This window comes from Festucalex cinctus, chromosome 20 (genome assembly GCF_051991245.1).
Source record: "Festucalex cinctus isolate MCC-2025b chromosome 20, RoL_Fcin_1.0, whole genome shotgun sequence".
NCBI classification, from domain to species: Eukaryota; Metazoa; Chordata; class Actinopteri; order Syngnathiformes; family Syngnathidae; genus Festucalex; species Festucalex cinctus.
This window is the reverse complement of record NC_135430.1, coordinates 11,928,604-11,952,313: the sequence shown is the minus strand read 5'-3', so window position 1 is coordinate 11,952,313 and position 23,710 is coordinate 11,928,604. Positions and strand designations below refer to the sequence as shown.

At 41.7% G+C, this 23,710-nt stretch overlaps 4 protein-coding genes across 8 annotated transcripts in view; 2 read left to right on the top strand and 2 right to left on the bottom strand.

Moving 5' to 3' along the window:
* The window catches only part of LOC144009430 (solute carrier family 22 member 13-like), a 5,250-nt gene extending 4,835 nt beyond the window's left edge, over positions 1-415 (bottom strand). Inside the window, exon 1 of the mRNA XM_077509168.1 lies at positions 38-415. Within this exon, the coding sequence (XP_077365294.1) occupies positions 38-415 (378 nt within the window). The remainder of the gene's footprint in view (positions 1-37) is intronic.
* The window catches only part of nphp3 (nephronophthisis 3), a 19,494-nt gene extending 6,182 nt beyond the window's left edge, over positions 1-13,312 (top strand). Inside the window, exons 5-31 of the mRNA XM_077509154.1 lie at positions 17-3,271; positions 3,972-4,097; positions 4,161-4,311; positions 4,374-4,526; positions 4,680-4,813; positions 4,894-5,054; positions 5,120-5,276; positions 5,349-5,423; positions 5,485-5,655; positions 5,722-5,825; positions 5,887-6,001; positions 6,086-6,229; positions 6,296-6,393; positions 7,793-7,895; positions 7,969-8,051; positions 8,121-8,238; positions 8,326-8,490; positions 8,557-8,651; positions 8,730-8,852; positions 8,938-9,127; positions 9,233-9,474; positions 9,564-9,639; positions 10,696-10,823; positions 10,901-11,141; positions 11,974-12,099; positions 12,184-12,299; positions 12,433-13,312. Coding sequence (XP_077365280.1) covers positions 2,948-3,271; positions 3,972-4,097; positions 4,161-4,311; positions 4,374-4,526; positions 4,680-4,813; positions 4,894-5,054; positions 5,120-5,276; positions 5,349-5,423; positions 5,485-5,655; positions 5,722-5,825; positions 5,887-6,001; positions 6,086-6,229; positions 6,296-6,393; positions 7,793-7,895; positions 7,969-8,051; positions 8,121-8,238; positions 8,326-8,490; positions 8,557-8,651; positions 8,730-8,852; positions 8,938-9,127; positions 9,233-9,474; positions 9,564-9,639; positions 10,696-10,823; positions 10,901-11,141; positions 11,974-12,099; positions 12,184-12,299; positions 12,433-12,601 — 3,888 coding nt within the window. The 5' untranslated portion in view covers positions 17-2,947 and the 3' untranslated portion in view covers positions 12,602-13,312. The remainder of the gene's footprint in view (positions 1-16; positions 3,272-3,971; positions 4,098-4,160; positions 4,312-4,373; positions 4,527-4,679; positions 4,814-4,893; positions 5,055-5,119; positions 5,277-5,348; positions 5,424-5,484; positions 5,656-5,721; positions 5,826-5,886; positions 6,002-6,085; positions 6,230-6,295; positions 6,394-7,792; positions 7,896-7,968; positions 8,052-8,120; positions 8,239-8,325; positions 8,491-8,556; positions 8,652-8,729; positions 8,853-8,937; positions 9,128-9,232; positions 9,475-9,563; positions 9,640-10,695; positions 10,824-10,900; positions 11,142-11,973; positions 12,100-12,183; positions 12,300-12,432) is intronic.
* Positions 13,275-16,245, bottom strand: uba5 (ubiquitin-like modifier activating enzyme 5). Its single transcript, XM_077509165.1, has 11 exons — positions 15,929-16,245; positions 15,777-15,822; positions 15,615-15,704; positions 15,355-15,464; positions 15,175-15,261; positions 15,020-15,104; positions 14,835-14,939; positions 14,612-14,739; positions 14,380-14,515; positions 13,611-13,796; positions 13,275-13,528 (listed from the first exon to the last, which is right to left on the bottom strand). Exons 1-11 carry the CDS (start codon positions 16,075-16,077, stop codon positions 13,451-13,453), a joined length of 1,200 nt encoding a protein of 399 aa, XP_077365291.1. The 5' UTR covers positions 16,078-16,245; the 3' UTR covers positions 13,275-13,450.
* Positions 15,041-23,710, top strand: part of acad11 (acyl-CoA dehydrogenase family, member 11) — a 27,996-nt gene continuing 19,326 nt past the window's right edge. For 2 of the 5 annotated variants that reach the window (XR_013280918.1, XM_077509155.1), the window contains exons 1-12: positions 18,202-18,521; positions 18,587-18,686; positions 19,144-19,269; positions 19,341-19,502; positions 19,681-19,845; positions 19,919-20,060; positions 20,138-20,259; positions 20,945-21,051; positions 21,564-21,675; positions 21,919-21,996; positions 22,071-22,209; positions 23,233-23,340. Coding sequence is in view for 4 of the 5 variants with exons in the window: in XM_077509155.1 (XP_077365281.1) it covers positions 18,400-18,521; positions 18,587-18,686; positions 19,144-19,269; positions 19,341-19,502; positions 19,681-19,845; positions 19,919-20,060; positions 20,138-20,259; positions 20,945-21,051; positions 21,564-21,675; positions 21,919-21,996; positions 22,071-22,209; positions 23,233-23,340 (1,483 nt within the window). In the remaining variant the exon portion in view is untranslated. Of the gene's footprint in view, positions 15,288-18,107; positions 18,166-18,199; positions 18,522-18,586; positions 18,687-19,143; positions 19,270-19,340; positions 19,503-19,680; positions 19,846-19,918; positions 20,061-20,137; positions 20,260-20,944; positions 21,052-21,563; positions 21,676-21,918; positions 21,997-22,070; positions 22,210-23,232; positions 23,341-23,710 lie in introns of those variants that run through there. The other 3 variants (XM_077509158.1, XM_077509157.1, XM_077509156.1) reach the window with 3 other exon arrangements.

The following is a 23,710-nucleotide window of genomic DNA, read 5'->3' as shown; positions in this document are numbered from 1 at the left end:
TAGTCCACTGTTGCAGTGGTGACCATCCCTGACTCACATCTGTCACAATGCTGGACACCCCAGTTGGCTTCTCAAACTCGGATCCATTGAGGCAGCCTGACGTCGCGTTCAGGCCGTACATCTCGATGGTCTCCAGGTCGGAGTCGACTGGCGTGAACATGAGGCAGCTCTGGAAGCTTCCGTCCGGACCGACGGGGATGGTGAGCTCCTTCTGCCTCTCGTGTGTCAGGTTGGCGTCCCCTCGCTCCAGGATCCAGTCAGTGTTGCAGTAGTTTGGGACGTCGAGGCCGACGAAAACCTGGCCGATGATGTCGAAGGCCACGAAGATGCTGGGGATGCACAAGGCGGCCACCAGGCGCTTCTGGAACAGGCCGAACTCGCCGACCTCCTTGAGGACGTGCGCAAAGGTACTCATGGTGTCGGGAAATGTGCGGCAACTTCGACACGGTTGCTTGTACTCTAGTGCGCCATGTTAATGGTTAAACAAAGTCTGGATGGGCCACAAAGTCACGTTGAAGGCGGGTCACATGGGAACAGCACGTTTTCCAATTGACAACAATGTAGTTTTTTATAGAATTTTTTTTTTTTTTTTAAATGCAATGTTAAAGCCAAAGCCAAAACCAAAACAGATCAACATATTGAAATACTGCATCCGTAAAATTTATTAAAGCTATAAGTCAAAAGAAATATAGAAATGTTGTGCTTGCAGAACACTATGGAAAATATCATTTTCCCATCTAACCAGCATTTTAATTAACAAAAAAATAGTGAACAGTAAATCGTTTGAATAGCTCCTCTTCATTCATTTCATGTGCGGAGAATGCACTTTCACTTTAATAACTTAATTAAAAAAACATAATTATAATCTGTAATTTATAATGATGTATGTAATTTATATATTTATTTTTAATATTTTAAAAAATGCGGCCATTATAATTTAGAGGGGATGTTGTACAAGAGCGTAATACATAGCAATAAATACAAATATTTAAAATGCATGATACTAAATAACTTAATTAGATTTTAAAATAAAGAGTACTTAGAAAACAGTGCAATAAAACATTCTAACTTTAATACTTATTGCAAAACAGTACAATTATAAATTATAACAGAGTGCTTAACATATTTTGTGTGATTTTCCACAAAATGGCGACAAGCCATTTCCTTCCACGAGCAGGCAAAACAAGCTCAGGCTGACATTCGCATTCTTTATTGATGAAAACGACTCAAGTGAATCATGCTTTGAATTCCTCAACCAAAACCGAGCAAATCAAAATCTGGATGGTGGTGATTGTTATTATTGTTATTATTATGACAATAATTCAACCTAAATGTTATTGCCTGAACAATAGGTATTTACCTGACCAGATAAAGCAACCCTTACCATGTGAGAACATGCACACTCGCTTTAACACAAAATCGCACACACTTCAGACACACCAATGTTGTCCACCAAATATTGCAACATATATATATATATGACTTGGAACTTTGACACTCAGCCATAACAAGAAGACAGGTGACTGATAATGTTCATATAGAAGGTGAGCATAAAGCGCTGATTGGCTCACAATTCCACCCTCTGCACATTCCCAATGAAAATACTTCGTAAACAGCCACCACTAACACCATCATATCGAGAACACGTCAGCGGGGACTGTTTAAGGTGGTAAAAATGTGCAGCTTTATGCAGTTTTTCATCACATCTTTTTTGTTGTTTTTTTTCCTTTCATTCTTTAAAATGGGGGAAAAAAATGTGAGTTTACATGTTTGGATTTTCTGAATAAAAGGTTTAAAGGTTGTGTTATTAATATGCAAGATTGTAGAGGAGTGAAAGATGTCGATTTCACTTGTGCTACCAGAAACTTGGATTAAATAATTATCAAAAAGTCGATTTTATCTGCTTTTGATTGCATCTTAATACTACCATGAAAATGGAACAAAATAATTTCAACTAAAACCTCTGAGCAAGGGATTTATTTTAATAATTTTGTGCTCTAGTTTTTAGTTTTTACAGTCTCATGAGTTTAAAAAAAAAAGTATTAAATCAGTTATTTGATTAAACTGAATGAACTGTAATATATATAATTTAAATAATAGCAACATAATTGGATAGGTGTCAGGTGCACATGCACCTGCACAACTCAAAATTATTTTTTATCTTTTGGTGGGAAAGTACTGTAAAAATAAACCACTGACGGTTGCACAAGCGTAAACTGGGGGAAAGCGTACTAAAACATCTGAACTTTTTGGCGGGTTAAGGAGAGACACCTGAAAATGTGAACAGTGGTACCCTGACTGACTCCCATTTAACAGGAGTTTGAATGTGATTGGTTCATATTTAACGATAAGGTGTGTAGACTTGTGCAAAATTCCTATCGTAGTTTATTTATTTACCAACATCTTTGAAAAGGTTTAGGATTTTATTTTACATTTGAGCTGTAACAATTAAAGGACACTGAAATCCAAGTCAACTAGTTAAGTAATCGGTAGTATTTAATTATTTAGTATAAAAAGTATTTTGTATTCGACCTTTACCTGATTTGTCCCGTGCGAGTGTCCGTAGGTACCGCTTGTTACCACGGCAGCCAGGAAGAAGCTGCGAAGGAATGCTGTTTGCTTCTACGAGTGTCAAAAGTTTAGCTTATTAAAACTTCCTGAGCGTGACAACTTTTCCAACATTGTGGTAGTGTGTGTAGTTAAAACTAAGACCCTGTTGTCTTTTAATTGCGTTTTTGTCTCGTATTGTTATTGTATTTTTTCGTAAGCCATCCTCGTGATGCTAACGCTAGCTAAACCAGCAACGTCTTGGACACTAGCTAATTAGCATGTAGCATCGCGTTTCTATCAGTGGACTATTTTGAGATAAGGTTTAGTTTAATGACATTTGTAGGGCTACAACTCGAGCTTTACTGCCCGAAGAGGGTAACAGGCTCCCTTAGCAACCATGGGCACGGCCTCCTCCCTGGTCAGCCCCGGGGAGGTGATCGAGGACGGCTACGGGGGCGAGGGCGGCGAAGCGTGCGAGATCCCGGTGGAGGTGAAGCCAAAAGCTCGGCTCCTGCGCAGCTCCTTCCGTCGGGGACCTCGGGCGATCGGGGCCAGCTTCAAGTCGACGGGCTCCGTGGACCTCGAGTACGCCGCCGAGTACGAGCGGCTGCGGAAGGAGTACGAGATCTTCCGCGTGAGCAAGAACAACGAGATAACGTCCATGCAGAAGAAGGAGGCCAAGTTGGATGAGGAAAATAAGAGGCTGAGGGCTGAGTTACAGGTACGGTACAGCTACAGCTAGACTATCGTGTAGACATGGCAAAAATAGAAAAAAAACTGGTAAAAGTAGATGAAATTTAAAAAGTCCAGACGCTGAAATACGCTTCAAGAGCCTTGAGTTGAACTGAATAGAGATGCCATTAATGAGTTCCATCAAAGTGTGTGTGTGTTTAAGGAAAATAGCAACCTGTAATATTAATTCTACATCCCATAACAACATACTTAAATATAACCACGTAAAGAATAAAATAAACAGGTAAACATCTGCTCCTTTTGGTGTGCCTGCCTTGGCCACCGAAGGGCAGTATAATCCATTCATATAATACAGAAATGACAGTAAAACTGTTAGACAAAAAAATTCAATAAAATTGGTCTGAGTCACTCAGTTTTGAGTATTTGTGGATACCGAGTCCCAATCCGATGAAATAATAATAATAATAAAAAAAAGTGCATCCAAATTATTTCATGTCTTGTTTATTTGAATAAAAATATCCCAGCATACCTTATATGACTGTTAAGTTTCGTGCAGCATTTCAAACAAAATCAAATATAAAAAAAAATATAAGAATAAAACATTGGTGAAACAAAAAATATTGACGCAAAAAAGTTACATTTAAATGTAAACTCCACCCCATGAGGCCAGATACAGATTCACTAGAAATCTGCCATTTTGCTGTAAAATGTTCTCCATGTGACCATAGGCTCTACAAAAAACCTATCAGAAGATCTTGAGAGAAAAGGAGAGTGCCCTAGAAGCCAAGTACCAAGCCATGGAGAGGGCTTCCACCTTTGAGCACGACAGGGATAAAGTGAAAAGACAATTTAAGGTATGTCTCAGTAATTCTATTATTTTCCGTCATGCTTATCGTCTTTGGTTCGTCTGCCGCCAGATCTTTCGGGAGACGAAGGAGAAAGAAATCCAAGATCTCCTTCGTGCCAAGAGAGATTTGGAATCCAAAATGCAACAACTGCAAGCTCAGGGCATCCAGGTTTACTTTCCCAATGATTCCGATTCAGACGACAACCAAACAACTGTGACTGGTAAAAGCCCTCACACTTTTGAGTGCAAAAGTTAAAAAAGTAAACTGCCACCATGTCTCCAGCTGCGGGCACCCAGTGTGAGGACTGGACTGGGGGCGTGCTGGGAAGTGAGCCCTCTATGGGCAGCATGATGCAACTGCAGCAGACATTCCGGGGACCCGAGTTCGCTCATAGCCTCATCGACGTAGAGGGCCCCTTCGCAAATGTGAGCAGAGGTAAGTAGATTGTCAGATTTGAAAAATGGGCATGTGTTAAAGTACTAAAGTCAGCTGAGGTATGATCCATAGAAGGGAGAATGCTAACATGCTAATGCGGGTTGAGAAAGGTTTTTCATCTTGCCTTAATGAGAATTGATCAAATTTGACTAGATGACTGGGATGCTGCAGTGGCCAGTTTGCTGCAAGTTTCACCTCACGTGCCTCAAGCCTTGTGGAGCAACACGGTGCGCTGCTACTTCATCTGCACGCCGGAGACCAAAGCCGAAATGGACATCTATACCAAGGTGTGTATTCACGTGATGAAAGCAACAAAGTAAAAATTCCAAAGTGATCTGTAAATCGGATGTATTCATATCTTGAACAGAAACATTCTTTCGTGCTGAGGAGACTGTGTGAAGGTCTGGGACATTTCTACCTTAACGTCTGCTTCCATGAAGACAACGCCGCCTCATTCGCGTCCGTGCGCAAACAGGAGATCGAGAGGAGCTCCGTGTGCGTGCTGCTCCTCAAATCCACCGTCAACAGGTAACGCGTATCCTCTCGCTTCCCTTTGAATCTTCGGCTAATGTGATTGTGTTGCGATGTCACAGCTCTGTGTTGGAGGATTGCGAGGAGGCCTTTGTGAAGAATCCCGACGGACATCCTTTAGTGCTCTACCTCAGGACGGAAGGAGATGGGAACTTGTCCGTCCCCACCAGGAAGCTTCTGGAAAGGGTCAACGCTGCGGACAAGGCTGCGAAAATAAAGGTGCAGTATGCAGAACCATAACAATTCGTATATTGTATGCTGTATTGATACTTGTACTGAACATGTGAGCAGGTCTTGGATCATAGCGGTTCTGCTGAAGACGGGGCCAGTCTCATTTCTGCTCAGCTGGAAAAAGTCATCAAACAGGTACGAAGTTCCGATGCATGCATTAATTCATACAGAAATCACATTTATGTTTTTTGTGTAGGAGTTGCTGGGTTTCGAAGGAGCGGACGCTGACCCAAAGGATTCTGGGTTTGAGGAGTGTCGCGAGGAAGACTCGGGCGACGTCCTGTGGGACCTTCACGACGAGCAGGAGCAGATGGAGTCTTACCAGCAGGCGTGCGGCAGCACCAGCTCCCAGCTTGGCTTCCAGAAGGTCGGCTTCCGTCTTTCGTTGTTCTTCTTCAACATCTCAGTCTGAACCTTGTGACGTTCTTCTCAGTATGTGGACCGGCTCAACGACATGATCGCCGCCCCTCCTCCGACGCCGCCTCTGTTGGTGTCGGGTGGTCCGGGTTCGGGAAAGTCCCTTCTCCTCGCTAAATGGTATTCACATTTTGCTGTGTGAAATTTGGAAAGCAGCTTGAGCATTTGTTGTCCTCTATAGGATCGAGCTGCAGCAGAAGCAGTGCCCCAACACTTTGTTCCTCTCACATTTTGTCGGCCGACCTTTTTCCTCCAGTTCTGAGCCCGTCCTCATCATCAAGCGCCTAACGGTTAAAGTACTAAAATCCCTTCCTGCCCGTTTTTATTTTTCAAATTCAAACCTCACAACTTAGTTTGTTGTCCGACTGACTTTTTCGTAGCTGCTGCAACATTTCTGGTCCATTTCGGGTTTGTCCATGGAGCCCAGCAAGATCCTGGAGGAGTTTCCGCGCTGGCTCGAGAGGCTCTCGGCGCGTCACCACGGCAACATTATCATCATCATCGACTCCATTGATCAAATCCAGGTTAACGTCAGCTTTGAGATTGAGATTTCAACCAGAATGCAAATCTTCCCCTTTTTTTTTCCGTAGCAAGCAGAAAGACACATGAAGTGGCTGATCGACCCGCTGCCTGTCAACGTCAGAGTGGTCGTGTCTGTCAACGTGGAGACGTGTCCTCAAGCGTGGAGGTCGGTCCGACACATCACACTTGGAAGACATCTGTTTATTACAAAAGAGTATTTGCGTTCGTTGTTTGAATGCTGAATATTATTCTACCTTTATTTTAATCCATCCATCCATCCATTTTCCAAACTATTCATCCCCTCCTTATTATTGTGGGAATGCTTCAGCTTTTTTGCCGCGTAACAACTCCCACATAATACTTCCAATTTACATTGTTCAAATTTCAACTAGCTCCTAAAATTTCCACCTCTCGGGGTACATATCATCTGATTCCACATTACAGTATTTGCACAATTTAACATCTAATATCAACTTTTACCCATTCATTTTCAATGGGACAGACATTGAACTTTTTGGAGTATTGAAGTATCACGTTCCACGCCCACTTCCATACATATAACTTATCATCATTACCAGGTGTCTGATACTGCTCCGTGGCACAGTTGGTAAAGAGCATTGTCGAGTAACCAGGAGGTTATAATTGCATAATTTAGCTTTCAATTTAGCATTCCACATGCATTCAAATCTTAGCATTTTGCTATTAGCATTCAGCTTTCAGCATTCCCACGCAATTTCTCCAGAAATTCCACTTAGTCTAGTTATTATTATTGTTATTATTATTTGTAGTAGTAGCAGTAGTAGTTAGGGGTGTGAATTGCCTAGTACCTGACGATTCGATTCGTATCACGATTCACAGGTCACGATTCGATTCGATACCGATTAATCCCGATACGAATTTATAAGTCGATTGTTGCGATTTTTTTTTCATTCAAATTTAGAAAATACTAATCAGTAAGCTTGTAGAGTGTACGATTTATATGAAAATGTATTATTTATTTATCTGAAATTTCAGTCTTATAGAGGTTGTAATCTGTTTCATGTTTGAACAGCATTAAAATAAAATATTAATGCTTAATGTTCCGTTCATATAACATTCTTCCATGCTCAAGGTGTGAATCCTAAAAAAAAAACAAAAAAAAAACAACCGATTCTGCCGATTATTGAATCGATTCGAGAATCACGCGATGTAGTATCGCGATATATCGCCGAATCGATTTTTTTTAACACCCCTAGTAGTAGTAGTAGTAGTAGAGCTTTTCCGCCATATTTTGTCCTTCAACTACTATTTTCAATTCAAACCATTCCAACTTCAACATATTCCAAAAATTCACGCTTCACGGGCTTAGTTTTCGCATTCCTAACTTTCACAGGAATTCAAACACATGAGGCGCTTCACAGTGCAGAGGGACAATGACCCGAAGTATACTGGGAATGTTCGTAGTTTATAGATTTTCAGTTAAAAGAACAAATGACACCATCACTGTCCCTGTAATAGTTTGGAAATGATACTAAAAAAAAAATTGCTCTCTTTTCCCAGCATATTTAACGTGGCACTATCTCCAGGTTGTGGCCCACTCTCCACTTGGATCCACTGAGCCACAGGGAGGTCTGGAGTGTAGTGAACGCGGAGTGCCTAAGCGTGGACCTCCAACTGACCCCAGATCAGGTAGAAGCGATCTACTGCTACATGCGTCCATTTTGTTGCTATGGGAACGACTCGAGTGTGTTTCTTCTTCCAGGAGAAGAAGCTCTTAAAGCGCTGCCGCTCAGCGTCGACTTGCAACGCTTTATACGTCACGCTACTCGCCAGGATGAGCACCAGGTTCTCTTATTCAGGATTTGGAGAAAAAAAAAACTCAGGATAGGAATAAAAAATCCTATATTTTTTTAGTGGTTGGTCACTGGAGAAGAGTCTGCAGTGTCAGGACACTTTGTCACTTTACCGCCTGGCGCTCAACATGACGCTGGAGTCCCTCGCCTCGGACAGAGAGCGACACATCGTGAGAGAGGTGCCACTTGCACGTTTTTGGCATGGAAAAGGGACTGAAATTCAAATGCCTAACGCCACTTTTGTTGTTTTTGTCTCGCATGTGTAGATACTCTGCCTCGTGTATTCCAGCCACAATGGCGTGAGTGAGTCGGAGGTTCTCGATCTTTTCCCGGACTTGGAATTCCCCGCGCTGGCGTCACTGCTCTTTCGTCTGGGTAGACTCTGCGTGGTCACCATCCACTGCGGCCTCATCAGATTTCAGCATCTGCAGGTATCTGGACACCTTATTAGGTACACATGGCCAGTCAGAAGAGGACGTTTACTTTTGTGTTATCAGGCATGGGAAGCAGTGCGATTAGAGTTTCTGAGCAGCGGACGCGGCTGCGCTGCATACAGAGAGAAACTGATCCACTACTTCAGCCAGCAACTCAGGTGCACAGACGTCCATCTTTGTTACTCCCTTTTTATGTGCGTTTGACTCATTTTCATTGCACGTGCTTTTTATGGTAGTCATGATCGCGTGACGTGGCGCGTCGCCGACGAGGTTCCCTGGTTGCTGCAGCAGCAGGAGGAGCGGACCAAACTGCAACTGAGCCTTTTGAACCTGTTTGTTTCTCAGAACTTGTACAAGAGGTTTGTGAGACATTTCCGGAGAAAGTGCACGTAAATGCTGAAGAGTTCAGCTGAAATGTGCCACTAATTCAATTGTGATCTTCAGGGGTCATTTCGCCGAGCTCCTGGCATACTGGCAGTATGTGGGCAAGGACAAAAGCGCCATGGCCACCGAGTACTTTGACTCACTGAAGCACTATGAGAAGAACTGCGAGAGTGAGGACAGCATGACCAAGTTGGCTAACTTGTACGAGACTTTGGGACGTTTCCTCAAAGATCTGGGCTTGCCCAGTCAGGTGGGGGGCCAAGTTTTGAATCGTTAAAACCCAGAATTACAGTCCATTTTAGGTTCATGCCCGTTTGTGAGAAGTCACCTCGTTCGCCGTCTTTTCCCTTGCCAGGCTGTTGCTCCTCTCCAGCGCTCGCTTGAGATCCGAGAGACCGCCCTGGACCCCGACCATCCCAGCGTGGCGTGCTCCCTGCACCAGCTGGCTGCCGTGTACGTCCAGTGGAAGAAGTACGTTAGCGCCGAGCAGCTGTACAAGCAGGCGCTGGAGATCAGCGAGAACGCCTACGGGGCCGAGCACGGCAGCGTGGCCCGAGAGCTGGAATCACTCGCCGTGCTCTACCAGAAGCAAAACAAGTACGGTGGTCCCGATTTTTAGCTGTTAAAATATCACATGCATCACTGTTCCATCAGAGGAATCTATTTTTAATGATTATCATCGTCAGGTATGAACAGGCGGAGAAACTGAGGAAGAGGTCCATGAAGATAAGGCAGAAAACGGCACGCCAGAAAGGCCATATGGTGAATATATAAATTCTATTACTGTATCAACAACAGCAACATTTTATTTTAGGCACCTTTCAGGACCCTCAATTTATAACCTATGATAGTTTTAAGTAAAAGTAATTTAAAATATGTTCCATATCTAATGGGTAGATTATCATAAAATTTATACCAAATCAAATTAAAAAAAAAAATGTAATTGTTTGAATGGGTCTAATACAAAAATGTAAAATATATGCAGTCATGAAACGAGACTAAATTCCCATTGGAAAAATATTATTAAAATAGTAACTCCTACGTACGTACAGTTTAGCACCGGCAAATAAAAAAAAATAAAATAAAAAATAAAAAGTCATTGTGTTGGATAGGGATGTTCAATTAACCGAAATTTAATTACAATTTCAATTAGTCCAGAATTACAAAATCTGCATAATTTAAAAAAAAAAAAAGATTAATACTAATTTTTGAGTTGATTATACATTTATACATTTGCACCTTTTTTTTTTTATTTTTAAAATAACTGATTTAATAAATCTTGTTTCAACAAATTTTTTGTCTTAATATTTTTTTTGTTTTTTTATGTTTAAACATTTTCTCGTTTTGTACCAAAATATCATCCCGCTGCACTCCAACTTCAAGTTTTTGCCAACATAAATGAAGAAATAAATATATATTATTATAAATACATATTATTATAAATTCTGTTTGGTCCAAAAGGAACTTACATAATTATAGTGTTTATATATATATATTTTTTAAAATTGGTCTTCGTAAACACTTGTTTTGTGCAAAAAAAAACAAATGGTCGTCATACTGCACAGTCCACAAGCTGCACACCAAACAAGTATTTGCCAACATAAATACATAATTATAGTGTTTCTATTTTTTTATTGGTCTGAATATTTTTAATGCTTAAACATTTTCTTGCTTTGTACCAACAACTAAATAATCACTTGAATAATCATGATTTCAACTATTGCCAAAATAATCGGGATTATTATTTTTTTCCCATAATCGGGCAGCCCAAGTGTTGGAGTTGATAATGAGTATATGTACTTGTTCTCCTCACTGCAGTATGGCTTCACTCTGTTACGACGCCGGGCCCTCCAGCTGGAGGAACTCACACTTGGGAGCGATTCTGCCGACTGCGCCCGCACCCTCAATGAACTGGGTGTGCTATACTACCTCCAGAACAACCTAGAGTAAGTTTCACTCGACAACATTTACATCCTTGGAGAACTTTCCGCCGCCTCACGTCCGCTTTGCATCTTCTAACTAGCGCAGCCAAGGTGTTCTTGACGCGCTCGCTGGAGATGCGCCAGCGCGTCCTGGGCCCGGACCACCCCGACTGCGCGCAGTCCCTCAACAATTTGGCGGCGCTGCACACAGAGAGGCGGGACTACGAGGCGGCCGAGGAGATGTACGAACGGGCGCTCGACATCCGCAAGAGGGCCCTCTCGCCGGACCACCCCTCGCTCGCCTATACGCTCAAACACCTGGCCATGCTCTACAAGCGCAGGGTAAGGCGTGAACCTTTATCCACGCAACTCCTTTCATTGAAAAAGAAGCTCCGAACAATCAGGAAAAGAGCGTCTCATCCCATTAAAATGAATATTTGGGGGAAAAAAATGCCTTACCTCAATTGTAATCCACTTTATTTTCCTTCTGTAATAGTTGTCACAAGGTACTAGCTAGCTGTAGGCGTACATTTACTTACTGTAATAAAGACCCCATTTCTAATAAACCCTTTACTTCAAATAAAAACCTGCTCCTCTCTCCAGCTGAGTAAATAGATTAAAAAAAGTAGCTAAAAATTATACTCAAATACTAGCCCTGACTCAATTAATATGAAGTAATCAATAAAAATGTGCTACCATTGTGCTGTTAAGTCATTTTCTCCCAAAACCGCATCAAAATGTTCTATTTTAAATATTGCCATGGTTCCAATTTATTTATTTATTTTTTTAATGCTAGAGCATACAGAAGGCTTTGATGCAGCCTCTGACCTGAAGCTTAAAGCAATGGTAGTATTGCAAAAAAACGGCCAGCAGGTGGCAGCAGAGAGCCCCCCCAGTTTTTGCACCGATTTGTGAATGATGAAACTTAGCTGTATTCTAATGTTAATTGCTGCAAAACGGAAACAGATACAAATCTACTTTTGTTTCCTGATGAAGGAAGAGACTCTAATCTTTTTTTTGGTAGAGTCCATGTTTTTATAGCAATAGAACCCAATATTCTGTGGGCCTTGCAAAATCAGTCAAAATCCAGTAAAAGAGTGAAAAAAGTGTATAAAATGTTGATTAATTTTTAGCTAAATAATGAATTGAAAATATATATATATTGTATATGCAGGGTAAGCTGGAGAAGGCGGTGCCCCTCTACGAGCTCTCACTGGACATCCGGGAAAAGAGTTTTGGGCCCAAACATCCCAGCGTGGCGACGGCACTGGTCAACCTGGCGGTCATCTACTGTCAACTGGTGACCTTTCACAGCGATTATTGCATTCAATGTGTTTTTTTTTTAATACAGTCACGTGATGCTGCGTTTATATACGTTTGTCAGAAGAAGCATGGCAAAGCCTTGCCCCTTTACGAACGAGCGCTCAAAGTGTACGAAGACAGCCTGGGACGCTCGCATCCTCGCGTCGGGGAGACGCTCAAGAACTTGGCGGTGCTGAGGTACGAAACCTTAAAATCATTTTTGTTACCTCTGCCAAGAAGTCAGAACACCATTTTTTAAAATGGCAGTCTACTTGCATCGGGGCCAGAAGAGCAGCTGGTATTACTCGGTTAAACGTCCGCCATTTTGCAGCTACGAGGAGGGCGACTTCGAGACGGCGGCCGAGCTGTACAAGCGCGCCATGGAGATCAAAGAGGCGGAGCCGTCCTTGGCGTGCGGAAACGCGCCGTCACGGCACTCATCCAGTGCCGACACCTTCAGCCTCAGGGGGCCCGCCCCCCTGCCTCAAGTCTCCAGGTGACCCCGTGCGTCACCCACTGCCGCAGGTACGCTTCGCACTTGGCAAATTATATTTTCATACAAAGAGCCTCAGTTAGGAATTTTGAATAGAATTATTATTATTATTTTTTTTTATTACTTCTGGGAACTTTTAACAGTATTATATGAACAAACAGTGTTAACTTTCAAAGATGTGACTTTGCCAAATAGTATTTTATACATTCATTTTCATAATAGTTACTGTGGGAAATTGTATCTGCACACAAATGATTCATCTCGACTTGATATACAATGGCTAGGAAATTTATAAAAACAGTATCTAAAGTTTGATTCTGTCGTGGTTAACATCAGTATATAAAAGCTCTTTAATGATATTTTTAATATTAAAGAGGACTTTTACAATGTTTCGAAAAAGAACAATTTATTAAGATGTGCAAATTCTAGTTTTTCACTAGCATTCCTGAAAAAAAAAAAAAGTTTGAGTGAGATTTGAATTCAAAAAGGTAGAATTCAGTGTGAAATATCCTTGTTCCTGTTGCATTAAAGTACTTGATGATAGTTTTTTATGGTGGCCTTAGATAATAAAATTGTTGCAATTACCCAAATGCAGTGCAATTACCGGTATACTGTGTGCCTTTAAATGTTTTTATATGTATGTTTAATATGTGTTGAAAAGGCGATATATTCCACATGTATTCCTGCTAATAAATACTTTATTGAGATGTTAACAATTGTTACTGAAGCACTGCGACCTCATTTCATGCATTCACCTTCTTTTTTTGGTCTTTATTGATGGTCCGTCATGGGATGTTAGTCAGTGTATGCCATGATAAGTCAGTATTTTCTTCATTTAATTTGCCCGCTGTGCAGCCTACAACTCTCTCATCTGAGCCATCAGCTCCTCCAGGCTCTGCTCTGTGTCTTCCACCATCTCCCCGTCGCCCTTATCCTGTAAAAAAAAAAAAAAAAAAAAAAACATTAGAAATTGACAACATTCAAACCCCATCAGTAATCGTTGGGTGGGAACTGACCGCCACCGGGATGGTGTACGCCAGGGTGATGCCTTTGGGGAGGTTGGTAATAGTGGCTGCCGCAGCTTGCGTCTCCTCGTTGGCCTCCTCTGACACCAGTTCGATTCCCCATTCGTTGTCCTCGTGAAGCACCTCCTCCTCCTCTTCTTGGACCACCTCCGTCTTGGGTCGCTCTGCTTCCTGCTTCTGGAGGGACAAGCAAGTGGGACGGCATGTTAGCATTGACATGATTTAAGATGGATTTGGATTGTATGACTCAAGTAACACAATTCAGATTTTTTTTTTTTTTAATTAATTTTCCTCTCATGTGGCTCAATTAGGTGATATTTCTATTTTACACAAAAGTAGGACTTGGACTAATTAATTGGCTGATAGCCAAATGAGCTGTTTTTTTTTTGTTTGTTTTTTTAACCATTACAACATAATACAAAGATGACATTCAAATATTTTATTAATGTCATCAGAATTGTATTCCTTTAAAAAATTTAAAAAAAAAAAAAAATTTGGTCTCTCCAATACTGTTAGTGCGCACTTCTCCTTTGCCAAGAATATAAATTGATGTGCAGTTAAGTATTTTTAATTAAAGTTTATTTTAGGTGGACTTCTCCTACGGGTTATTTTGTGTGTTTGGATCTATGTCACTTGAAATATACAAAAAAATAAAATAAAATCTGTTATATGTATTTAATTAGAATTTGAAACATGCAGTGTAAAACATCCAAATTTCAAACATCCAGAATTAAATGCAGTGAAGTGACTTAGTTTTCACCTTGTACAGTTCCTGCTGTCTCCTGCAGTGGTGGTCGTTGCACTGTGGGTTGGGCTTCATAGCCATGCTGGGGAAAAAGTCCTGCATGGCGTTGTAGCCCAGGTAATAACTGACCTGCCCAAACTTCAACAAATACCTGCAACACCGTCAAAGTCACGGTTAACCTACAAAACAAATCTGCAAATGTTATTTTATTGATATCTGAAAAAAAACAAATTGAGACAGAATTTACTTGAGGACATTTTGGACCAGGATGCCAGCGACGACGCCCATCGTCGTGGGCAAGCTGGCGGCGCACACGCCTTCCCTCTTGAGGGTCTTTTCATCGATGTTGGCTGCCACCACTAGAGGGGGTGCGCACTGTGGAAGAACATATCAAATACTTAGTATAAACAATTGTAGTTATGTGGCAGAAAATCTCCTGGAAAAGGTGTATTTGTGTGTGTGTTATTTACAGCGAAGCAAGCAGTCTCTCCCGGGCTGATGAGCTGTATGTGTCCCGACACGGCATTCTCACTAACTCCAGACTCCATCCAGGTTTGTCCCAGCTCATTACAAGCCTTCACACACAGAAGAGTGCAATGAGCTAACACTAAAGCTAAATAATAATAATAATCTGGGTTTTGCTTGTCACTCTTACTGTATTGATAGCCATGCGGGCCTCGAAGTTGTCCACACAGCTCAGAACTAAATCCACAGGCTTGCTGTCCTCCAGACCTCCGTGACTGAAAAGGAAGAGGAGAAATGAGGACACTTCCCCTGCGTGTGAACGCGAGAATGAGACGGAAAAGTCACCTGAGGCGCTCCATGAAATGGTTGAAATTGTCCAAGGTGGTGATGTTGTAGTTATGCGTCTCAAACGACACGTCTGGATTGATGTTTCTGGATTAGGGTGCGTTCAACAACAGGTCAGTAGTAAGAAGAAACATGTCAGCAAATTATTATTACTTTCTTGACTATTCCAGTAAGCGATACCTGAGTGTGTGTTCTGCAGCCTCCACCTTGCTGAGGCCAGCTTGGTGAGGCTGGAAGAAGAGTCTGTTCATATTGGCCAGCTCCACCTTGTCGTAGTCAAACAGCAGTAGCTGGAACACATAGATAAACACTTTTTTTCGCCTAAATAAAATTGCCATTCAGCTTTACATATGCCGCACCTGCTCTACATTTGGATCTTTTTGAATGGTGCAGGTATACCTAATGTTTTGAATGAGAAGAAAGGACCTTTGTATCATTACCTTTCCGATACCACACCGAGTCAGCATTTCGGCTGTCACGCTGCCCACTCCCCCGACGCCCACCACAGCTACCGTGAACGTCCGGATGCTCTGTCACAGACATTGGAGAATAATATTTAACAAAACTTTAATAATTTGATAAAGATTTCCAAGACTGCTTACCTCGTAATTATCCACGATGCCCATTCGCTTCAGAGCCATCAGTCGACTGTAACGGACAGCATGGGGGTGGGGGAATACTGAATGAGTCACCACACTTCCAACGGGCGCGGCACCCCCCAAAACACATTTATATTTTTATAATAAATCATTACCTGTAAGGGTTGGAATCGACAACTTCTGCGCTCATCTTTTCAATTTTGGGTCTGTGAAGCTGCTCGGCGGCGCGCTGTTTTTGCTTACACTTTATCAGTTCGTTCTCCAACTCCCTCACGCGGAGCTTCAGTTCCTCCACCGTCGCCATGAGAGCTCGCGAAAACTAACGATTACAAATATATATAAATAAATGTAATCGCGTAACACCCTGACAACAACAGTCAACACTGAAAAGTACACGTCTTCACAAGTCCAACCAGCGACTAGGATGTGTGTTACAGCATATAAAGTTCGTGCGGAAATGTGGCTTCGTTGACGTCACTTCCGCTTATGCCGCGGCACCAGCGACTTCACTTCCGCGTATTGCCGCGGCGTCACGTACGTTACTTCCGCTTATGCCGCGGCATCCAGGAATAGGACCATATTTGGATGTCAGTGTTTTTTTGTTTTTTTTAATCAATCTTTATTGTACAAATGTTTTAAACATACACATCTATATGAAAAACAAATATATACATGTGCGATACGTGACGAAAAAGGTTAATGCTGTTGAAATATATTAGATAGATAGATAGATCGATCATGGGTTCTCTCTCTCTCTCGAGTGTGCACAATGTGACCTATGATGTCCTGCTTGAGTATTTGTAATTTCAGAGTTCAATAAATTGTTTGAAAACGTATCTCATTCATATCGTACATATTTGTTTATAAATGTGTCATTGCATGTCATTCCTGTGTAAGTCACAAGATGTCGCTGTTGCATTTGACATGTTGCCTTCGCTCAACAGAGTGCATTACTTGTCTCGTCTTCTTGGCTGTACTGCATTGTATTCTGTGTTCAATAATAATAAACCACCTAACACAAAAAAAAAAAAAAAAAAAATCGTGGACCGGTCCATATTTGGAACGGTGCCAGGGAGATGCCACAATGGCCGACAGGAATAGGACCATATTTGGATTCCACAATGGCGGCTGCGGCTCGTCCGCCATTGGTGGCATCTCCCTGACACCGTTCCAAATATGGACCCGTCCACGAATTTTTTGTTTAGTTTTTGATTTTTTTGTGTTCGGTGGTTTATTATTATTGAACACAGAATACAATGCAGTACAGCCAAGATGAGACAAGTAATGCACTCTGTTGAGCAAAGGCAACATGTCAAATGCAACAGCGACATCTTGTGACTTACACAGGAATGACATGCAATGACACATTTATAAACAAATATGTACGATATGAATGAGATACGTTTTCAAACAATTTATTGAACTCTGAAATTACAAATACTCAAGCAGGACATCATTGGTCACATTATGCACACTAGAGAGAGAGAGAGAGAGAACCCATGATCTATCTATCTATCTATCTATCTATCTATCTATCTATCTATCTATCTATCTATCTATCTATCTATCTATCTATCTATCTATCTAATATATTTCAACAGCATTAACCTTTTTCGTCACGTATCGCACATGTATATATTTGTTTTTCATATAGATGTGTATGTTTAAAACATTTGTACAATAAAGATTGATTTAAAAAACAAAACAAAAAAAAACAAACACTTTGACATCCAAATATGGTCCTATTCCTGTCGGCCATTGTGGCATCTGGTGATGCCACAATGGCGGCTGCGGCTCGTCCGCTGGGCCACTGATCTGTATGTAATACTGGATAGCTGACAGCTCTGTGGCTTCAACGGCTTGCGCCGGCGTGAACGGTTTATTGGCTATCCAGTATTATATGCAGCTCAGTATATTGAGCCGTGTCACAATGGCGGATTGGCATCTCCCTGGCACCGTTCCAAATATGGACCGGTCCACGGAAGTGATTGCTCATGATGGAGTGCAATACCTTAATTCAACTTAATTTCCAGAGCACTTAAATAAATAATAATAAAAAAAAAAAACCACATCAAAAATAAGGAAGTGAAGTGTTTAGCAAAGTGACTAAACAAAACAAACACACACAAAAAGCCTCGTAATCCATTTATAAATGCATACAATGAGTAATGGCAGCGGCACCAAGTCGAATGGAGTCGCGACATGTCCCGAGGGAAAGAGGAAAGGCAACGGCAGCCACCGATGCCGCGACATAAGCGGAAGTGACGTACGTGATGCCGCGGCAATACGCGGAAGTGAAGTCGCTGGTGCCGCGGCATAGGCGGAAGTGACGTCACCGAAGCCACGACAGCAGCCGCTGCCGCTAAATGCGCTAGCTCTTACTGCCAAAAAGGTTCGCTTAACTTTCCAAGCATGATAATTTTATTATTTATTTTATTTGAAATAAACCTAAATTTTGTTCTAATACTGATGCAAGTGTAACAATAAATTTGCAGGTATTTATTTTATTTTTTCGTTTAAGTCGAATGTGCGTCGCCATAAATGGTCCGACCTAGCCAGCTGGCTAGCCTAGCAACAGCTGGAAAATAATTAACCTCTGTACGGGGCCGCTTTCTTTACGTTAAAAATGGACGAATTGACGACTCCCGTTCGACTGCAGCATCAATTCGACGAGGACAAACTTAAAAAGTATCTATGCGCCAAGTCGTTCGTGTCAAAAGACGACAAGCTTGCTGTCAGACAGTACAGGTGAATTTGTTTGGCTCACAAGTTGACAACTTTTTGTTGAGCTAAGATGCTAATCGTCTTTCCAGTGCGGGGCAGTCAAATCCAACTTTCCTGGTCCAGACACCATCCAAAAGTTATGTTCTCAGGAAGAAACCACCCGGTACTTTGCTACCCGGCGCCCACAAGGTAAAAGTGAACAAACAAAAGCACTACATAAACTGTACAGGTACTTTTAAATTATACATCCTGTTGTTTGTAGTACTCGTGCTTGTACAGCAGGGGGAGTCATTTTGTTTTATTAAACTGTTAATATGAGCATTACAAAATAAATGTGTATTGTAATTTCATTTTGTTGACCTAATACGACATATGTACATACAAATAAAAGAAATAGTGTGTCATGAAAACAAATGTTTTTTGTCACTAATTTTAGAACATTAAAACTATATTATACGTAGGTAGATTTACGCAGAATTTTAAGCCATTACTTCTTGCTACTTGATGATGGAGGACAATAAATTTAGTGTCTCCAGAAATTGTAATATTACTGAACCCCATTTTAAAAATGCGAAACTTTAAACAGAAATGGATATATAGTGTACTGTGTTTATATAATGTGATTTTTTTTTTTTGTCGTCATGAGGTGGACAGGGAATATCGTGTGCAAAAGGCCTTGTATTCCACTGGATTCCCAGTGCCTCAGCCCCTCCTCCACTGCACCGACACCGACATCATCGGAACAGAATTCTACCTGATGGAGCACGTTGTGGTGAGTTTGCAATGGTATGCAACATTTCTGAAGTATAAAGTCATTAGGTAATGGCCGTGATAACTGAGCAGGGGCGCATATTCCGGGACCTTCGCCTGCCCGGAGTGATCCCAGCAGAGAGGGCGGCCCTCTATGTGGCAGCAGTGGAAGTTCTGGCCAAGCTGCATTCACTGGATCTGGCGTCCCTAAAGCTGGATGGTTATGGGAAAGGAGCAGGATACTGTAGGAGACAGGTGATTTACGGTTTAAATATGTTTATATATTTTTTCTGTGGACCCAGCTATTCATTGAAAAATTTACAAGCACATTTTGTTTCTAGAGTCCCCTATTTTTAAGTATGTATAAGCAGTTAAAAATACTCAATTTACAATAATATGTCCCCGTGACTAAGTCTTTTGGTATCTCTTCAAGGTGTCCACGTGGAGCAAGCAGTACACGGCATCATCTCACAGAGACATCCCTGCCATGAATGAACTCTCCGCGTGGCTGATGAGCAATCTGCCCGCCGACGATCAGGAAGTCACGCTGGTCCATGGAGATTTCCGAGTGGACAACTTGGTATTCCATCCAACCGAGGTACTATACACCTATCTATCATTACTGTCATATTCTTTCACGTGTGAAAGACATGCCTGTTGTGGCCCCTCAGGCTCGGGTGCTGGCAGTGCTGGACTGGGAGCTATCAACCACCGGGCAGCCTCTAGCAGACCTGGCCTACTTCGTTATGCCTCACTACTGGCCCTTAGGCATGAACATACTGAGCTCTATGGGTAGTTTGAAAGGAATAGAAGGTGTGAACTACTACAAAGCTCAAGATTGAAATCAACATGCCTATGGAAAGCTTCTTCATGCATATGTCATTGAGCAGGAATTCCCACAGTGGATGACCTGATGTCCATTTACAAACACTGCCGGGGGATCCCATCACCTTTGCCGTGCTTGAATTTCTACTTGGCACTCTCCTTCTTCAAAATGGCAGGAATTTTTCAGGTATTTGGTCGTTCTGCGTCATATTGAAAGTTTATGGATGTGCATTATAAGTATGAATTTTAAAAAATAATTGTATTTAGTAATGATTTTTCTTGGCAGTAGAACTTACTATTTGTATTGTGCCCTATCAACCCTTTTTATGAGCAATCTTTGAAATGATCTGCCCACATTTCATGGCTCATGCAAAAAAAAAAAAAAAAAAATCAGTTTAGCATCACCCATATGTGTAGAACACCTGTTCTGATCAGGGCTTATTTTAATTAATAGGCAATTTATTACCTAGTAGGAGTTGATCAAAGTACAAGTCCTTTGAATCCATCCAAGCTGGCTGCTTCAAAACAAAATGGCCAAAACGGCATCTTGTCCTTGAGACTTTTTGGGTTTCCTGTTATGATGGATGCCCACCAAGTTTTGCGTTGACTAGTGAAACTGGTTGAAGAGGCTAATTTAAAAGAACATTTTTTATTTTATTTTTTTTATTTTTTTTTATTTTTTTTACAACTGAATGAATATCAGGGCCAGACTGTCAAGTTGGCGTCTGATAAAATACATAATACATTTTATCCAAAAAGCATTTAACGAGTCCCAAGTTTCACAATCTGATCTCTGTATGACTCCCATGACATCCGTTGTGTCATAATGTGAAGGTATCTCTCATTCCCCTTGTTTTTTTCTCTCCATGAAGGGTGTTTATGCCCGCCACCTCCTGGGCAATGCCAGCGCCCCCAACGCCGCCAAGTTAGGCCAGTGCGTCGAGCCCTTGGCTGTGCTCGCCCTACAGCTGGCGCACAGGTTTGTTATTGCCATACACTTCATATTTGAATGCTCCGCAGCTGTCTCTTTTCAGATTCGACCACGATAAAATGTAGATCTTGTCCCTTTTTTCATCCTCTGATATTATCACTTGGCTGTGAGACAAAGCACGATGTCTGTGGTTGGGGGTGGGCAGGGCGGCAGTTTCATGATAGGCAGATGATAACTGCCTGTTGGTCTGACCTTGCCAAAGGAAAAATAACACTATCTTCTTGCATGCAATTCCTTATTAAATTGTATCTCTCTCTCATCATTCTCAAAATGCTATTTCTGTCTATTGTTTACTAAAAGGTTGACATTTTTCCCTTGACACCAGTGATAAATGATTATAATATCTGGTCACACATAAAAGAGATCCGATTCATTCCACCTGCTGTTTGGAGCTTTTGTCAGTAAACATTGGAATCGCGTGTTTGGAATTCCGTATCCAGCTGTTGCCTCTTCCGCTTGCTACGGCTGACTTTTGTCTCGTTCGTCTGCCCTCGCCACAGGACTCCGGCGGCGGTGCAGGAAGCCGGACTCTTTCTGCAGACGGCCAAGGGCCAAGTGGTGCTCCAGCAGGTGAAGGACTTCATGAGACAGCACGTGCTTCCCGCGCAGAAGGTCAGCGCCGAGACAAAGCGGTCCTTTGTTTGCCCCTCCCCCTCCTTTTTCACAATTAAACCTTTGGCCCTCGTTAGATGATTAGCATAGATTCTCTGCGCAAGAGAACAAGACCTCCATTGATTTCACATATAATACAACATGCCCAGTCATCAACTTTTTGGCCTTGCACCATCACTTGCCTCTGTTGTTCTTGATGAAAAGAAAGAAAGTAAAAGTCTGTCATGGCATGTTTATATGCAGGAAGTAGCGGACTATTACATCAAATATGCTGACTCACCCCTGAGGTGGAACACCCCCCAAATAATAGAAGATCTAAAGGTCGGTTTTAAAGGGCTCAAACGTTTTGGGTCCATGGACTCAACACTACTCTAAAGAACCTTCAAACTGGTCAGGTGAAAGCCAGAGAGGCAGGATTATGGAACCTTTTCCTGCCGGCGGCCAGCGGCCTCACTCAGCTGGACTACGCCTACATCGCCGAGCAGACCGGACGTTGCCTCTTTGCTCCAGAAGTCTTTAACTGCCAGGCGCCGGGTAAACATCCCGCACACCTTCACGCCCCGTCAACACTAGCTGCTCATTAAGTTGACCAAGACTGATTGCTATGGTTTATTTTGTCCATCTTGAACGCATTGCCTGAAAATGACACAGGAAGTCTGTCATTTGAGGGTCATTTCCAGGGGTCACCCAAAAGCAAACAATCCGTCCATTTGCTATAGTGCTTGTCAACAGGATGAGCTGGAGCCTGAACGAGGCTATAGATAAACAACCATTCACACTGCTGTTTACACATATGAGCGTTTTAGAGCAGAGGTCACCAACCTTTTTGAAACTAAGAGGATACTGCTTATTGAGAAGAGCATCCCATATTTTTAAATAACAAATTACTCAAATTACCTGTAATTATATGTCATAAATAAGGAATGATTTTTGTCATTGTGAAGATACTCTATAGTGCAAATCAGTAACTTCTCACAATATTTATCAATGATTTAACAAGGTAGGAACATTTTCCTAAAAATGACCATCTGTCGAAATGCTACCATGAATTTTGAAAATCGAATGATGGGTTTCGTAGAAAATATAAACAAAAATGACCTTCAAATTAGAGTTAAAAAAAAAAAAAAAAAAAGTTTGACTTGATTATTTTTTAACATATCTCTTTGATTTTTTCATTTAATCTTGGAAGTTCTTCTCTGGTTGGCTGATAAGTGTCAGTTAAGAAAAATCCACCAATAGACTTTGTTTGGGTCAAAATTCCAAGGATTTCTCCAGGTGGAATGTTAAAAAATTTCCATCACACTTCAAACACTTCACTTGCTTGTCTTAAAAAGCGCACATGGAACATTATTCATGTTGGCCGTAGAATATGTTGTGTACTTTGCGAATCAATTCTTTCGTTCCTGAATCGATTTGTTGTGGAGAAGTTTCAAGGCCCTTGAAGTGCTTATTTCATGTTTTTTTTTTTTTCTTTTTTAAAATTAATTCCACAAAGATGGCGACCACTTTGTACGTTGCAATAAATATGCAACACTTTTCTTCTTTTGCTGTCAACAGACACGGGGAACATGGAGGTGCTGCACATGTTTGGTAGCGAGGAACAAAAGAGGACGTGGCTGGAGCCTCTGCTCAGAGGAGAGATGCGCTCGTGCTTCTGCATGACAGGTGACTGGATGCCTTCACATGATGGAAGCGTGCCACATTCATGCCAGGAACATAAGCCAGTACTCTTTCTCGAGGAGCTTTATGTAAAATCTTTGTGGTGGTTCTCTGCTGAGCGGTCCTGCAAAATCAATGAGTAATTTCTCCCAGTTTTCCCCTCCATTTGGTTGCTATGCTGCGTGGAAACAGCTGCAAGGCGAGAGGTAATCACAGAGGGCGTGACCCCCCCCACAGGCTTTTCCGAACACGTCATACCATAGTTTTCTTGGATATTTTGCCGATTATTTGAGAGGGAAGGAACGTGATTTAAGGACAAAGTTTTCAAGACTTATTTACCATATCAGAAAGCAGACATTTAAAGTGAGAAAAATGT

Bases quoted from the DNA above. Each gene is read 5' to 3' on its own strand.
- uba5 (XM_077509165.1), bottom strand. From the start codon at position 16,077: ATGGCGACGGTGGAGGAACTGAAGCTCCGCGTGAGGGAGTTGGAGAAC. The intron at 15,823-15,928 runs GTAATGATTTAT...TGTCCGTTACAG, and splicing joins GTCGATTCCAACCCTTACAG to TCGACTGATGGCTCTGAAGC. The intron at 14,516-14,611 runs GTAAATTCTGTC...ACGGTGTTGCAG, and splicing joins CTGGTCCAAAATGTCCTCAA to GTATTTGTTGAAGTTTGGGC.